At 33.3% G+C, this 16,350-nt stretch overlaps 2 protein-coding genes across 3 annotated transcripts; one reads left to right on the top strand and one right to left on the bottom strand.

The window, feature by feature from the left end:
* Positions 1-288: 288 nt before the first annotated feature.
* Positions 289-1,841, top strand: mRpL40 (mitochondrial ribosomal protein L40). Its single transcript, XM_018509372.1, has 5 exons — positions 289-433; positions 776-859; positions 951-1,121; positions 1,222-1,420; positions 1,547-1,841. The coding sequence occupies exons 1-5, from the start codon at positions 399-401 to the stop codon at positions 1,667-1,669; spliced, it is 612 nt and encodes a 203-aa protein (XP_018364874.1). The 5' UTR covers positions 289-398; the 3' UTR covers positions 1,670-1,841.
* Positions 1,842-2,804: 963 nt separating this feature from the next.
* Positions 2,805-15,931, bottom strand: LOC108762453 (ERAD-associated E3 ubiquitin-protein ligase HRD1B). 2 transcript variants are annotated; one of them, XM_018509463.1, is made up of 4 exons: positions 15,729-15,931; positions 9,974-10,231; positions 5,407-5,818; positions 2,805-3,815 (listed from the first exon to the last, which is right to left on the bottom strand). In XM_018509463.1, the coding sequence occupies exons 1-4, from the start codon at positions 15,787-15,789 to the stop codon at positions 3,320-3,322; spliced, it is 1,227 nt and encodes a 408-aa protein (XP_018364965.1). In that variant the 5' UTR covers positions 15,790-15,931; the 3' UTR covers positions 2,805-3,319. The 2 variants fall into 2 exon arrangements, with proteins under 2 accessions (XP_018364965.1, XP_018364966.1); XM_018509464.1 differs by lacking the exon at positions 15,729-15,931 and adding an exon at positions 12,823-13,109 and having other exon boundaries at positions 9,974-10,230.
* Positions 15,932-16,350: the final 419 nt, after the last annotated feature.

The following is a 16,350-nucleotide window of genomic DNA, read 5'->3' as shown; positions in this document are numbered from 1 at the left end:
GCTTTCCTTTTAGGAGACACAGTCGACACAAATCAACACAAGTGTCGTTCTATCTTTGTCACTCTCTGAATATCAAGAAGGATAGAATGACATTTGTGTCGACTTGTGTCGATTTGTGTCATCAAATGGAAAGCAGCCTATATGTACGGGCGATTTTAAAGTCACTAGATAATCTAGTGACTTTAGTGTTGACTACGCGATCATGCGCTGATTGTATTTAGCTATTTTTACAACACATACAGGGATTTTAGTGACTAGGGAGAATATTGCTATGGTACTACTGTTTTATTGCGACCATCGGACCATCTACGGGATTTGCGACATTGCGCATTTATACGCAATGTTTTCATGGAAGTAAAGGGAGAGAAGTGAATACGCAAGGAGGTTATCCTAAGAGGATGAGTGTCTTAAATTTGCTGCCTGCTTTATCGCGGTAATTACATTCTAAGTAATAATTAATCTAAATTCAGCGCGCTGATATAAATTATTATTTAAGTATTAATTTAATTGGGTTTTGATATAAGAATTGTGCATTGTCAATGTGACTAAATTGTACATTATCTTTAGCAGTGTTCATTTTGTCTCTCAGGAGCTGCTTGGGATTGTAATGATGAATATCGGACGTTGTATGATGAATGTCGTATGTAATGTGAATCCTACATTTCAAGGGTTTGTTCGGAGCGATCCCGAGCAGCTTCCAAGAGACAAAACAAATAATGCTTTTGTAAGTTCGATAGAAAAACTCACAAAAATTGATCTGTTGTTTTTCTTTCAGATTATCAGTGCGCGTTATACCTGGCATACGAAACATCTCAATATGTACCGATCCACTGTACTTTAGAGTCAGCAGTGTACTTTTGTAAGTTACCATTGTAAATTTCTTGCAGCATCTGATGTACACATTATAGCATAATTATAAGCATGTTAATCCTCTTTTATTTATTCTATAGAGGAGAACCGTTAAAGAAAAAAAAGAGACTAGATCCTCAGATTATCAGAGCAAGAGAAGAAAGAAGACGAAGAAAGTTAGAAAAACAAATTCGTAAATTGCAAAAGCTATCTAAGCAACTAAAACCAATCAGCGAGTGCGAAGTGCCACCAAAATTAATAAAGGAAAGGGAGTAAGTTTTCTATACAAACCAATTATACGCAGGACAAGTATAATGATTAATCTTATAATGTTCTTATGCTTGCGATTTACTAACTGGAAACTGATTTCAGACAAAGACTACGGAAACTTCCACCAATATCAGAAGAGGAAATGGAGTCTAGAATTTTATTGCAAAAGGATTGGAATAGATACAAATCTCAACTGCATTTAGCTAACATTCAGGCAATAGATTCTGTCTTTTATTCACAGCAAAATGCACTCGATGAGCTAAGGGCAGAATCAGAAGATTTGTATCAAGAAGCAATACAAGTAATTAATTATTTGATTTACTCAAAAAATTAAACTGAGCATAATTATTTTTATGCTATAATTGTAAGCAATTCTGGATAAGAATCTATTACATGATTTAAATTCATTCATTTGTGTATGTTTTAGCTGGATTTAGGGCTTTTACCATATACAGCAAAAGGACCATTAAAGACACCTCCAATAGAAAATTACGATAGTCCCGATGGAGAATATACAAACACCACTCGGATATTTGATGGAGAAGAATGAGTGTTTAATGTTGCAAAAGGAGATTTCTACATCAAAGAATATAATTAAAAATCAAGAATACAAATAAAACATGTATTTCAAGCTTGAAATCTGGTTTCGTACATTTAATAGTGTTACATGAATCTAATAGAATATAGGAAGCGATAGAAGCAAATAAATATTTTAATATATAGAAAAAAAATATTTTCTTTTTTTTCCAAGAAGAAAATTTACTGTTTAAGTAAGCAACAAATTATTCTTAAAAAGCGTATATCATCAGATATTGAGAGCTTCAATGGAATATAAGAACTTATTCTATTTGCCATAACTCCCAAGAAAATGAAGTTTTGTTAGAGACTAGAGTTTATTTTGAATATGAAAATTAAAACTTATTCTACAGAGAAATCTTTTAATACTATTTGATTTCTTAATTGCATTATCATACGGCTCTTAAGGCTTACTTCATTACAATTTCTAAAAAACAAATTGTAGCGTACAAAACTGCACTATTTTAAATTCTATTTATTCTACTTATTCTTCGACAATTTGTTGCAAAATAATTTTCCATATTTAAGATTGTAACAAGCTGTTTAGGATACATAAAAAGTAAAGTGAGGTTTTACACAATTCGTGCAAAACGCAACGAAAAGAGTGTTTTACAAATATACGTATAAACAACGCAGTTCACGCAGTTTTCCTCGATGGGCATTATATTAACGATATAACGAAAAGTAGATACCCTGGTGAAAAAAATTCTCATAATATCTCATAATATTTTTAAGAATTTATTACATTTTTTTAAATTTATGGTGATTTCTGATAATATATCTGAAACTTCAAATTTTATAAGTTTACTCCAGAAATTACAGAATGAGAAATACTACAATTATCATAATATAGATTTCAAGATACAAATATAGTATTTCAGATCAAACATCAGAAAATAGATTTCAATAAATTCACATATATGACAAAATTCTAGAAAAGATTTAGACTTTCTCAGTATTTTTGAAAAATGTTCCAATTCGTATATAAAAAAATTTAAGAAATTTCCTAAAAATATAAAAAATTATACAGAAATTTTAAATTATTCTAATATTTACATAAAAATTCTAAAAAATTATATGAAGAATTCTAAGAAATATTTTTACCAGGACAGTAATATAAAATAAGCGTATTTCCATTCGCCAGTTACATTAAAGTTATGAATGACGTGTGTTGGTCACAAATTGACCGACGTGACAGTAAAGTTATTGTATATCTCCGATATAATCCTAACAATAAGCTACATTGCTGCTGATCTATATCACAGTAATATATATCTAAAGGAACATGCATTCCATGCGTTGCGAATATTGTCGATGTTCCACGGTATCGCAAGTACTTTCTCCTTCTGTTGATTCTTTTCGAATAATATAAGAATTTTATTTTGGATCTTCTCTAAAGCTCTTTTTTTTTTAAATCTTTTATAAACGAAAAGAACGCCGTAAATCCTTCCGACGCCAATGACGTTGTAAATCCAAATATATAAAAGACGCCATAAATCTTTCATACGCGAAATGTCATCTACATACATCTCTTTTCTCTTCGTCTTCTTCAACGGCGCGTTTTGAGAATCTCGTAAATCTTTATGGAGACAATCAAAAGGATATATTCCCCGATGTCGTTTATTTAGTCGAACTTGAGCTCGCGCTTGCACATGGGACATTTGTCGCTGGTCTTCAGGCATTGTCGCAGGCAGTCCGCGTGGAAGAGATGATGGCAGGGTGTCACCCTGGCCTTCGTCATACCGCACAGACACACCGCACACACGTCATCAAACCTTTCGATCTCCTCAAGGGTCGCCTTCCTGTAACGATTTAACACTTCGCGTTCTCGTTGCAGTACCGCGCCTGAATTCTCCATTAGTTCCTTCCATCGCAAGTACACGTTCAAATACGTGGCAACCATTAGGAACCTCCAAGAGGCCGATGGCAATAGCAGAATGCTGAAGATCGCCGACATGGCGATCGTAAAGCAGCGAAGTATCACCGGCGCGTACAGATTTTCGATGTTCTCCAACGCTTCTAGCTGTAAGAAACCCAGGATCGTTGGAAACATCTCGACGAAGACCTTCTCTGTCGCCGAATAATAAGTCCACGTAATCACCGTATAGATCAACGAAGGTCTGCAAATTAATAAGATGTCAAATTAAAGGGATGGAAAAGAAATATAGAATAGAATGGATTACACTTGTCACAAAACGAAATTGTTAATTTTTTTAAAAAACAGAATGTTAATAAAGTAATTACTATCTCGTGAATCCATAAAGAATATAAAATGTTAAATAAAACTTAATAATAAACTGAATGTTAACCTTTCTATAACACTAGTTTACAAAAAAATTTTTTTTTCAATTACTTTGGATCGGACTACGTGTCTTTTATAGATTTTTAAATGTTGAAAACGATGCCGCGAACGAAAAAATTCTAGCACGTCAAATTTCCAAGATAATATTGAGGTTTAATATTTAAAAAATGGCCTTTTTTGCGATATTTGACATTTTTTAATAAAGAAGGTTAACGTTATCTTGAAATTTCGATCAAGAGTCATGAATGTATTGTTCATTCCTTATAAAATGCATTTTTTTGTTATTTCAATACCTTACTTTTTAGCCGTGTTATGAACGATTAAAAATAAGAGCTATTTTGAATATGAGGACCGCGGCAACGTCATATGCGCATGAGAGAGAGTTGTTTTATGAAAGATATGTAGTTGCATATTACTAATTTTTTTTTGAGCAACGATTTATATGCGCATGAGAGAGAGTTGTTTTATGAAAGATATGTAGTTGCATATTACTAATTTTTTTTTAAGCAACGATTTATTTTTATTACACCAGTGGATTAGTCTCATAATTCTGTGTAATAAAAGTATTAAGGTACAGTTATCAAAATGTGACCCTAAGAAATTAATTCGCATACATATCCGACGCTGTCGGAATCACCATATTCAAAATAGCTCCCATCTTTAATCGTTCATAACATGGCTAAAAAGTAAGGTATTGAAATAAAAAAAAATTCATTTTATAGGGGATGCACAATACATTCATGACTCCTGATCGAAATTTCAAGATAACCTTCTTTATTAAAAAATGTCAAATATCGCAAAAAAAGCTATTTCTTAAGTATTAAATCTCAATTATCTTGGAAATCCGACGTGCTAGAATTTTTTCGCTCGGGGCATTGTTTTCAGCATCCAAAAATCTATACAAGACACGTAATCCGGTCTAAAGTAATTTTTTGTTGTAAACTAGTATAATCAATATATAAGTACACAAGTCGAATTAAAATAATAAAAATTTGCATATTTTTACTTTCCTACAGCAAAATTTGTATATTTTTGTGCTAAGACTTTGTTATAACGTTTCAAATCCTCACCCTTTGAACAACATCAAGAACAAGTTTGCACAGATTTTAGCTCCTATTTTGTAACTTTTAATAATCTTAAAGACAGTAATATCATTACGATTTTATACATGATAAAAAATTGCGTAATAATTAACGATACAACGACAACGACACTTACTACTCGTTAAGAATTATAGTGATTTCGTTTTCACTTTTATATTTTCTGTAGGAATCTTATGAAAAAATGCATTGATTAAGAAGGATCAATTGTACGTGTGACGAGCAAAGGAACAATTGTAATAGATATTCTTAATTATTATACATATTATAGACCAAGAGGATTGGTTCCTCTTCAATCAAGTTCCTCACTTGTAATGATCGAGGCCTTGCTCCAGTCCGAATACAAGAAGCATGAAGGTCAACGTGACGACGAATGTTACCGCCTTGGTCCACTCGAGCACGATCTTGGTGGCCGACATCGCGAGATGTTTGATCTTAGATCGCTCAGTCAAGGTGACGTACGGTGACCAATCCTCCTTCTGTATCAGCTCCTTGATGTAGCTCACACAGTAGGCTATCACGTTGTAGAACATAAGCGTATACAAGCAGGTCAGTCTCTGCTGCGGCAGCAACACCTTATCCGCCAAGATCAGGAACACTATCTGGTTCGCCATGACGGAAAGATTGCGCATCTTCAGGAAGAGATTTTCCGCGCGGTCCACCGGTGCATATAACCGTCTCAAGAAGCGGTTTAGAGGATGCCATGCTCTCTTGGCTCCACCTTTGAACATTGTGTTATAATCGATAAAATGAAGGATTTAATTTTGCTTCAAAATAGTATATATTATAGGATTTAATTTTGCCTTAATATAAAATAAGAGGAATTTATTTCTATCTTCATACAAACGAAGGGTTTAATATTGTCTCAATATAAAATCCAAATAGCAAACAAACAAACGTGATTTATCGTTATTTTGATGTCAAAATGATGACAAATGTTAGTCTACTATTTGGCAATAAGGGATTTTAATTTTGTTTTCCACGTTCATTAATGTTGTTACGCCTTTAAAAATATCGATGCAACGAAAAAGATCGATGGTTACTCCAAGTTTTTCATATTACGCCTTAGAGATATCGAGATTGGCGTTTATAATTCGAAAATGTTCAGCGCCGAATTTTGAATATTCGCGTTTGAAGGAGCGATTAATAACTTTAATTTATACTTTGAGATTATAACGTTGAAGAAAGTTTCTTAATTTATACCTTCAAATTATAACTTATGAAGCGCGGATTCTCGAAAGGCAATTTTTTACTGTTGGCTCAAAATGCGATATCTCGTGTATCACACCGGCATGATGAAGTAACTATCGCAGATTGATTACTTCAATTTTCATATTGGCCTTATTCGCCTCTATACAAAAACATCTATACGTGGCTATTTACGTTCGGCACTAAGCAAAAATCACAGGTGATTGAGGCAAGCGTGAAGTCCGAATCGTTTCAACCGATAATAATCACATTTTGAGGATACGAATCGGCCACCTGATGAAGGCGATTCGCAAAAGTTACAACCTGCCTCGTCGACCGACTCTCGAATGGTCGGACAAAAACCGTTTATGATTACTACCATCCTCGTAATTATCGGAGAAAATTATTTTAACGGCCAGCTTACGCTGGCGAGGATGCGGAGGCGAGCAAAAAAGAAACGCACAGACACGCGACATCTCGTTATTATTAAACACAAGAACATTGATATGCGTTCGCCACGAGATAGATTCCTCTTCCTCCTCCTCCTGCTCCTCCTCCTTCTCTTCTATCTCGCTTTTTCTCATCGTCTTTCGCTTCCCGAAGAAGAAAGAGAGTAAAAACGAGAGATAGGAACGCGTCATCGTGAGTGATTTTCCGGAGGTGGACCTGATCAACGAACGGCAGCAACCCACCCTCTGTTAAGGGTTTTATCGGAGGATGACAAGTTGCTGAATAACATGACAGGGCGTGCTTTACGTTAATAATCGTGAACTTGTTGCCAGCTGATGAGCGCGAGCGCGTGCAAGAGAGAAAAAAAGAAAAAAAAGAGAGAGAGAGAGGCAGAGAAAGAGATAGAGATAGATAGAAAGAGAGGGAGAGGGAGAGGGAGAGAGGAGAGAGGAGAGAGAAAGAGAGAACGCCTCCGTCGGCCACCGTTAATTGAGTATAACGTAATTGACGTGGCTTCGATGAATGATCGACTTCATTTTTAGTAACGAGTCCCAGAGAGAGCCGACGATCGAGAAGAGGATTTGCATATTAATGGACGTCAGTCAGGACGAGTCACCGACGACATGGCAGCAGGACGAGACAAGGACAGATACTGAGGAGGCGACATAGCGGTGGAACCCGTAGGATTTCACATGGCAACCGAAGGATCTCCCATCCCCCGGTTGGAGTTCAGGAGCGCCTCTGCTACCTATAAAACTAACAGCGCTCCGTCTCCGAGCGAGCATTGAACGACTTGGCGTCAACACGATAGGGATCATTGCCGATTGGAGACGAATTCAACATTTACAAACAGCGAGAGGATTCCAGAGTTTAGGTGAGTGCGAGAGGATGAAGTGACCTACGGCGATTCCTCGTTTGCGCAACGCTACTTCTACACTACTTGATTATAGTTTTTGAATCGAATTATTCTTATCTTTGCAATTTCAACTGTATCACTAATAAAATTACTGTAATACTATATATTATTATGCACTAACGATAAGTAGAATATTTTAATTAATTCGTTTCAATATATCATTCATTTTTAACTGAATATGAGACTAAAATCTGTGGCGCTATTACTAAACCGTTAATGTAGAATTTAAATGCTGTTAATTAGAGAGTGAAAACTATTTATGATTTTAAATCCTAGTATGATATTATTTTAAAAACATTTAATTTTTTGCAATAATTAATGTTTTGATGTAAAATTCAATTTTAACCAGTACTGTCTTATAATTAGACTAAAATCGGCGCACTATTTTTGATTTATTAATAAGATTTAAATATAAAATTATAAAATAGAAGGACTACGAGCATGAGAACTGGATCTTTTAATGTAAAAATTAATAACAATAAACAAAAAAATTTATAAACGTTTCGACACCAATCGGGTCATTTTCAATGTAAGTCGCAGATATTTACATAAAAACTTTATAACGAAATAAATGAATCTCTTTTAAGGAAAAACGGAACTTTAATGAAAAGTATGATATTTTTTGTAATTAACATCTTTGCATGAAGGTTGAATGTAGAGTCCTCATACCACGCTCTAATTGTAATTCTTGATAAAACAATGTAAATGAAACCGTTACAATCTTTTCTGAAAGTACAATATTTTTTGAAAATTGTGGAGGTTGATGTAGAGCTTTTGATCTCGTTCTACAGTTATTGTTAATCTTGATATGTAGATAGATGAATTTGTTAGTACATATCTATTAAATACAATAAAATGTGGCGATAACGGTAAAATAATAGAATGTAATAAAAGTGTATCTTGGTAAAAATAGTTCAATTACTAAAATTGTAATTGTAATAAATTAGAGGAGTATTGCTACCATCAAATAAAAATACATGTAAAAACAGTCCGATTAATAAAATTATCGTTGTAATAACAAAGAAGCACTTCTATGATCAGGAGTTGATTAGACGACAGAGTAACGTTGTACATAAAATGAGATTAAAGAGCAAAGAAAGTTTTTATTTTTTTATATATCATTCAAATATTCGGTTAGTGCAGCTAAAATAGTATCATCCACATATCGAAGATAAAACAGTAATTGTGTAGGTAATTTTTCAATTGTTAATTCTTCTAAATTCTGCAAAATTATGTCAGCAATAATTGGAGACATAGGTGAATCCATGGGGGTGCCAAAAATTTGTTTGTAATATTTGTTGTTAAATGTTGTTAAATGAAGAAAGTAGAATTCAAAACTAAACGAACAACAATAAAAAATTCTTCTAATGGATTTAAATGTGTTAATTAGGATAAGAATTCTTTGTGATTTGAAATTTTGTATTCAATTGTTTGAAAAAAATTTAATTGTAATAGTATAGCTTAATATAAGAGTCATCTTTGGCCAATACTGTTAAGAGCTGAAGAATTCTATATCTTACTCATTTTCGAGGGAGGTCGATGACTAGTTACATAAAATTATTAAACTATGAATTCTTTGTGATTTGAAATTTTGTATCCAATTGTTTGAAAAAAATTTAATTGTAGTAGTATAGCTTAATATAAGATTCAACTTTAGCCAATACTGTTAAGAGCTGAAGAATTCTATATCTTACTCGTTTTCGAGGGAGGTCGATGACTAGTTACATAAAATTATTAAATTCGTATATTATATAAACTGCTAATAGTGCCGTTAAAATTATTTACGTACATATTTCGTGTCCTCGATTTTATATTTTTTATTTTAAACAAGTCGTATCAGTCAGAAGTCTGTCACATTTATAACAATTTTATTTAAAATATGTATTCTATATATAAAAAATAAAATAGTTATTTAGTATTTATTATTTTAAATAAGTTTGTGTAATCTATTATATATTTTTTTAAATTTTAAATAAGTGTGTAGACTTCATTTTATATTTTTTTATTTTAAATCATTTCAAATCATAACAGTTATTTTATCGAGCCTAGATCCCTATGTCTTGTCTGATTGCCTCGACATGTCAATGTGTGCGTTCAAAATACATATCGAAAATTTTATATGACATTGTAGACTTGTACATAATCGACATAGAATCAATGATCTCATTATTATAAAAATTCATTTCGACTTTCAGAAAATTATTCTAAAAGAAAGATGAGATTAAAAGAATCTAAAGTAAAAAAATCGGTTCAGTCTGGAGATGAGATCGGCAAACTAGGATGGAAAAGTAGTGAGGTCAGTGTTAGAGTATCCGTTTGTACCTTTAGCCGCCTCGGCGAGAGTCTTGAGGGTCGGGACCGGATATCTGTAATTCGCGCTTAAAACGACCGGCAGAACAAGGGCTGAATATAGGACCGGTGCGGGCGACGGTAGAAGCGGCAGCGGACCGCGTGGGCAATAGGGTAGAAGAAGAACCGCGCTTAGAAGGCAGACGCTTTGCGCCGTTTTCTCCTTGTCGACCGTCAGCGAGTTCGCACGGACGCGACGCCTCACGCGCGCTATCATACCCATCTCGGTCCTGAAATTAAACAACGAGAATGTAAAATTTCTTCGTCAATGTTATTTCTTAAAGCAGTAAATTTGTAGGTTTTTTTAAATATCTTCTCTGCTTCTCACTGTTATAAACTTCATTGTTATAAAGACACAATAATTTTAAGAGCCTTCTTGACTTCTGTATGTTTATCTGCGGTTTGTGTGGCTTATTTGTTACTCTTTGAATCAGGAACTTCGTACACTTGTGACGTTGTGAATAGCAAAGATAATAATCAAATAATTTCTCTTCTTCCGACCGATTTGTTTTCGATATACGGAAATACCTCGCGAAAGAATCCAATTTTAGATATTGAAACCATTAGATATTATTCGAAAATCTTGGAATTTTTTTAGTTTTCAAAATATTATTTATAAGTTAAAATGTTTTTTTTTTTATAAAATTGTGCATGTTACGTGTATTATCTACGACGTTGAAAGACACGCAATGTCAGATAATTCGATTGAATCGTGCAACAGATCAAACGTGTTCTTTGAAATTTTGTGTCTTATAATAAGATTAATTAAATCATAAAATATTATTATGATTATTTTATTATTATCACTACGAATTGATATGTTCAGGTAATGTCTCTTTCATTTTATTTAATCGTTCCGTTACAATACATAAATTTTTTTCAAGAACAGTCAGCAAATCGGATCAACAAATAAGATTTAATATGCCGTGAGCTTGTAAAAATCGCTAATTGCTTAACGACAAGATTGAAATTCCGCGAATTGCATTAAGTTGTCAAATGAGCTCAATCAACGTGCCGCAGAAATCGTTTGCATCAGTCATTCTTGGCAAGTCGTATAGATCTTCAAGTCTTCTGCATCATGTCGCTCCTTTATATCGGAAACACTTCAAGCTATTTCTAACCTCGAGAAGTTCTCTTCTCACAAAGATTTGCACCTACTCTTTCTCTTGTTTCTTCTTGAAAAAGGGAGAGCAAAGTGATATACTTCTGTTTTACTCTTCAACGATTTACCGTACCAACCATTCCGTTTCTTGATCTTTGTATGTTTATATCCATAGTCTGGTATGCGTGACTTATATTTGTTACTTTTAGAATCGGGAACCGTATATTTCTAAATGTGCATGCAACAGAGACGGTAATCAAGTTTATTTTCTTTCAACCAAATTATTCTCAATATGCGGAAATTCGGCGCGCGCGCTCATTAAAGAATTCCAATATTCTCATTGAAAAATCGTTTAATTTCAAGTATCGTATTAGATTCATTAGTTGTTATGCATTATAAAATTTTAGGATTTTAAATGCAATTTTAAATATGAACTGGGATTTTAAAATGTGATTTATTAATTAAATATTATTTACTAATTAATTAAAATTCTTCTTTTCCTTTGTAAAATTTCGTACATTTACGAGACGTAGATATATCAAAAGACACGTGTTGTCAGATGATTCGATGAGATATATATGTATTGATCAATGTAAAACTGCGGAGGCAACGTGGCACGTTTGGCACAAATTTCGAAAATTGCATTTTGCGGTTGACACAATGTTTTGATTATGTCAACAGTTAATAGTAAACATGTTTGTTCGACTTCCGGTAAAAATTAAAAATCAAAAGCACGTGCAAAAAAATATTGAATATATCTTGGATCCTTAATAGACAACAGTTTTCACAATTAAAAGTGGGCTGCTTTTGAATCTTGTAGCGAAAAAAATAAAAAACAGATGCAATTTTATTTCCAAATTTTAATAAGTTTAATTCCCTCATTTAATTCAATTTATCCTTCTTAATTAGAAATTCATTTCACCACCTCTGAAAAAGTAATTCTCACCCTCTGAAAAAGTATAACTAAAAATAATAAAAACAATGAAAATTTTTAAATAGTTTGTTTTATATTTTCAAGAAGTATTAAATAGAGATGAAAACATAAATTGTATATGTTAAAGTATATTTAGTGCCAAATCGTGCCTATTCGATTGTTGCTGTATGTCTACATTGAAGGTAATCTGTGAACGAAGTAAATAAGACGCAGAATCAGACGCCACATTTAGCTCAAACCACGCGCGATGGAAATCTTTAAATATGCAATCGTCACAGGACCAATGCGGTGCAAATCGGTCCTACGAGGCGTTTATCCAAACACGTGTCTACTCTTGATCTTTTATTAAATTTCCTTTTCGCATTCGTTATAATTAGATGATTCTATAATTATTCATTTCTGATTTTATAATTTTCTCCGTTATGTATTAAAATTGAAATTAAATTAAACTAAACAGTGTTATCGTGATAGAAGAAAAGAGTTAAAAATTTAATCTGTTCTCTCTCTCTCTCTCTCTCATTAATAATAGAGCTACATAATTATAAAATAATGTAATATAACGTGTGTGTGATGGCTTTCTGATTTAATTTTATTAAAATCTTATAATGAGACAGCATCTAATGTTAGAGTTTTTAAAAGTAAAATGACATCTAAGTGTACAACTTTGTTATTAAGACGTTGATTCTCTATTGATATTTGCACCTTCAAAATATAACTGATATAGAATTAGAATTTATTTGTTAGTCGAATAAACGTCGTCAACGTCGATGGTCCCCGGCTACTTACTTTTAAATGATGACAAAGAGTACGAATTTAATCCTCCACAAGAAAATCGCGAATTCTAGGAATTGGAAAAGTCCCCTCTCTCTTTCTCTCGCTTTTTCTAGTTTTCTCTCTCGAAATCCTTTAGTTCTTCGGTTTATCGGGAGATTCACCTTCTAGAGATATGTCTTTGCAGGGTCTCACTATGGAACAAGTTCGTCGCTGCCGTTTATTTGATCGCACGTCCAAAACGAATGCTAACTGGTACGATACTGACCGTTCAGTCGGTCTTTGTACCAGCGGAGCAACGAAACAAGACGATATGTGTGCGTAACTACGTACATGTGACAGAAAATGAAAACAACAAAGAGAGAGAGAGAGGGTGGTGGGGTGGAATAGAAGGGTGGCAGAAGAGAGAAGAGATATAATAACCAGAAAATAAGAAACAGAATAAACGGAAATGGAATAAGAGATTTAACAGTGCAGAAGAAGACACCTAAAAATAAATAGAAGGGAGAGCGCGCAGCGAAAGATAAAGAGAAGAAACAGAACGGATGGGGCGGGTGCGGATAGAGAAAGAAGGGTAGATGATGGAATGGAGGAGACAAGAGGGCGGGATAGTTAGAGGAGGGGAGAATTTGGCATCTGCGTCGAGCAACGCAAATTTCTTCGGCTATTCTTAGCAGGCAGAGGTACCATGTCGCGTCTCATCGGACAGCGTTTACCGAACCGCGAAAGTTCCCTTGCGGATTTTCTCTACAAGCCGCCTGCAATCCGGAATGAATGGAGAACACGCGCAGCTCTATGAAAGTATTCGCGGTTTTCGACTACCTAAGAATTAAGCGATTTGAATTAATTGACGATTCGCAATAATCAGGTTGATTTGGACTTTCTTATTACTTGTTATTTATATTTTACAATTTAAAGAGACGAGTTTGTCATTTCCTGAGATTGATGACTTTGCATTAAAAAATTACGACGTTGCGCGAATTCTCTGTTGTAGATAATTCTATAAATATTCTGTCATAAATATCAAATTTGACAGTTACAGTAATTTTATTACGCGATTTATTTATCTCTTTCTTTCAACTACAATATAAAATACTGTTAATATAAAATATTTGACAATATAAAATACCTTGGATTTACGTACGACATAAAAAATTTCTTTAATCTACTATAATAAATATTTATATGTTGCTAGTAAAATAATGATATTAAAATGCATGCGCTTGCACAAAGCAAATCTATAAATGAGACACGAAGCTATTTTGCGCAGCGAGCTAAATTTACGGGGTTAATCACCGCGAAAAATTCAATGAGAATTCCACGCGCCGAATTTTATATATATATAGTCACGATGCGCGTCATTCACTACTGTCGTAGAACGCACGATTTTAGTCGGTGATCCGCTGGTTCCTGGTATGATGATTGCATAGTGACCACGAGATTGATACGTATTATACGGTCACGTGAAATTAGTTCCGGTATAACAATGCCACGAAAATAAACGAAAATAAACTATTTATATTGTTTCTTAAAGGTGTGGATCGTATTTATGCGCAGTGTTCCGATTCTTATTTATTTAATACGAAGATTTGTTCTCATATATACATTACGCGTTTAGTGCGCACACTGGTAAATTTAAAATTTCTCTTGTAAACAATATTCGCTACTTTTCGAATAAAATGGCCAGAACGCTCAATATTATTAAATACTTATATTGTACAATATTATTGACACAATCTGCCTCTCTAGATAATTCAATATAACTCTTAATGTAATAATTAAATTGTGTATAATAATTCAGTTAATTATTGTTATGTTAATCCTTAATATTTAACTTTGATTTTATCTAATTGTCCTTATAAGTGACATGTATTGATTGCTTTTGTAAAAATATTTATGACGAGATTGAGCCGACATCTAATCATTAAGCAAGCTAAGATTTAGTGAAGAAAAAAATGTGTAAATTTCTAAACAGGATGGCATTTTTTTATGTGAAATTGATATATATCGAAGAGATATATAACATTCGATTGTTAACCGTCGCCACGTTGACACACTTAATATGTTATTAATTATGGATACGGATATGCAGCGAAATTAATTTAATTTTTTAATTTATTATGTATATGGTTTGATGGAATTCATCTTCGATTTATTAACTATATGTTGCACAATTTGATTAAAAGTTATATTGAGAGTTATATTGAATTGTCTAGGAAGGTTATTAATGATATTGTACAATCAGGAGGCATGATTTTTTATCACGGTAATTATAACGTTGGAAAATCACTTTTAAAAAGTAAAGCTTATCACACACACACAAAATAATGTAAGCTGGACCAATAAGTATCCAGCATAAAGACGCTATGATTTATGTAAGATATTTATTATTCCAGAAGTCTTATCCAATTTATGTTAGTTTGTATGATAAGCTTAATTTATTACTATTACGTATTACTCATTAAAAATTGTCATTATCAAATTGTTATGATGAAAAACTAACGATAACGATAAAAAATTACAAGACCGTGTTACTTTTCATCCCTAGTTAAATGCAAAATTATAACATAGATGTTATATTACTTTTATTTGGTGTCAACTATATAGGTTGTGTTAATCAAAGGTTCTTTGAAATATTTTATACTACAGAGAAAAATGTTTGATTGAATTAATTGGAATTTTTTAGTGGAAAATGAACGATCCAGAATTCTGGTTAACAATCCAGATTTCTGGTAAAACTACTAAAATTCTAGTAGATTTAACTAGAATTCTGGATTATTCATTTTCTACCAGAATTCCAGTTAATTCAACCAAACGTTTTTTTCTGTGCACTTGTAAAATATTGTTTAGTAATATCGAACGTCTAACAGCTGTTTAACGAAATCAGCTTACAGCTAAAAATCGGAAATTGGGTTTTAATACAAAGGTGCATGTTTCTCGTGTCACTGACCCGATTCTCGCGGCACGTATGTTTTTACTCATCGAGAGGGAATCAGCCAGTCGCCGTCTGGGAAGCTAATTTTACGCCGTCTCGCAGTGGAGTTTAGAAAGACTCCGCGGTTCGACGCAATGACCCATAATAAGAAGATATAGTACGTCCGCAAATAATCATCAAGCCGCTCTTTTGTGCGTTCCGAAAAAAAAAAAACAAAAGACCGTCACGAATACCAAACCGAACATAGCCGATTTGTGTGCAAGACGAAAAACATAGCACAAGACGCGTATCTGCATTTCCATTATCTTATTTTAATGCAATGTTTTTGTAAACTTGCCGACACACATGGCGTCAAGATATTACATAGAATGGCTAGATACGCTGACATTAATAGCACATGTTCGCGAAAAATAATTGTGGCGCATACGGGATCACACATCGTGATCGTGCATCTCTGAGCAGCGTCTCTGAGAGAATCCAAAAAGAGAAAAGATGTGATAACTACGGGATTAGAAAGGTCGAATCAGTAGCTATTCATATTTATTACGCCTTTAGAGGGTCCAAAGTCTCCTTATAATATTTGTCATATAGGGAGATTATTATCTCGG

The sequence above is a fragment of the Trachymyrmex cornetzi genome, unplaced genomic scaffold (genome assembly GCF_001594075.2).
Source record: "Trachymyrmex cornetzi isolate Tcor2-1 unplaced genomic scaffold, Tcor1.1 scaffold299, whole genome shotgun sequence".
NCBI classification, from domain to species: domain Eukaryota; kingdom Metazoa; phylum Arthropoda; class Insecta; order Hymenoptera; family Formicidae; genus Trachymyrmex; species Trachymyrmex cornetzi.
The sequence above is the reverse complement of the archived record's forward strand: the minus strand, read 5'-3'. Positions and strand labels throughout refer to the sequence as shown.

Bases quoted from the DNA above. Each gene is read 5' to 3' on its own strand.
- mRpL40 (XM_018509372.1), top strand. From the start codon at position 399: ATGAGTGTCTTAAATTTGCTGCCTGCTTTATCGCG. The intron at 860-950 runs GTAAGTTACCAT...TTTATTCTATAG, and splicing joins AGAGTCAGCAGTGTACTTTT to AGGAGAACCGTTAAAGAAAA. The intron at 1,421-1,546 runs GTAATTAATTAT...TGTATGTTTTAG, and splicing joins TGTATCAAGAAGCAATACAA to CTGGATTTAGGGCTTTTACC.
- LOC108762453 (XM_018509463.1), bottom strand. From the start codon at position 15,789: ATGAGTAAAAACATACGTGCCGCGAGAATCGGGTCAGTGACACGAGAA. The intron at 5,819-9,973 runs GTACAAACGGAT...CAATGTTCAAAG, and splicing joins TCTCGCCGAGGCGGCTAAAG to GTGGAGCCAAGAGAGCATGG. The intron at 3,816-5,406 runs GTGAGGAACTTG...ATTAATTTGCAG, and splicing joins CAAGGCCTCGATCATTACAA to ACCTTCGTTGATCTATACGG.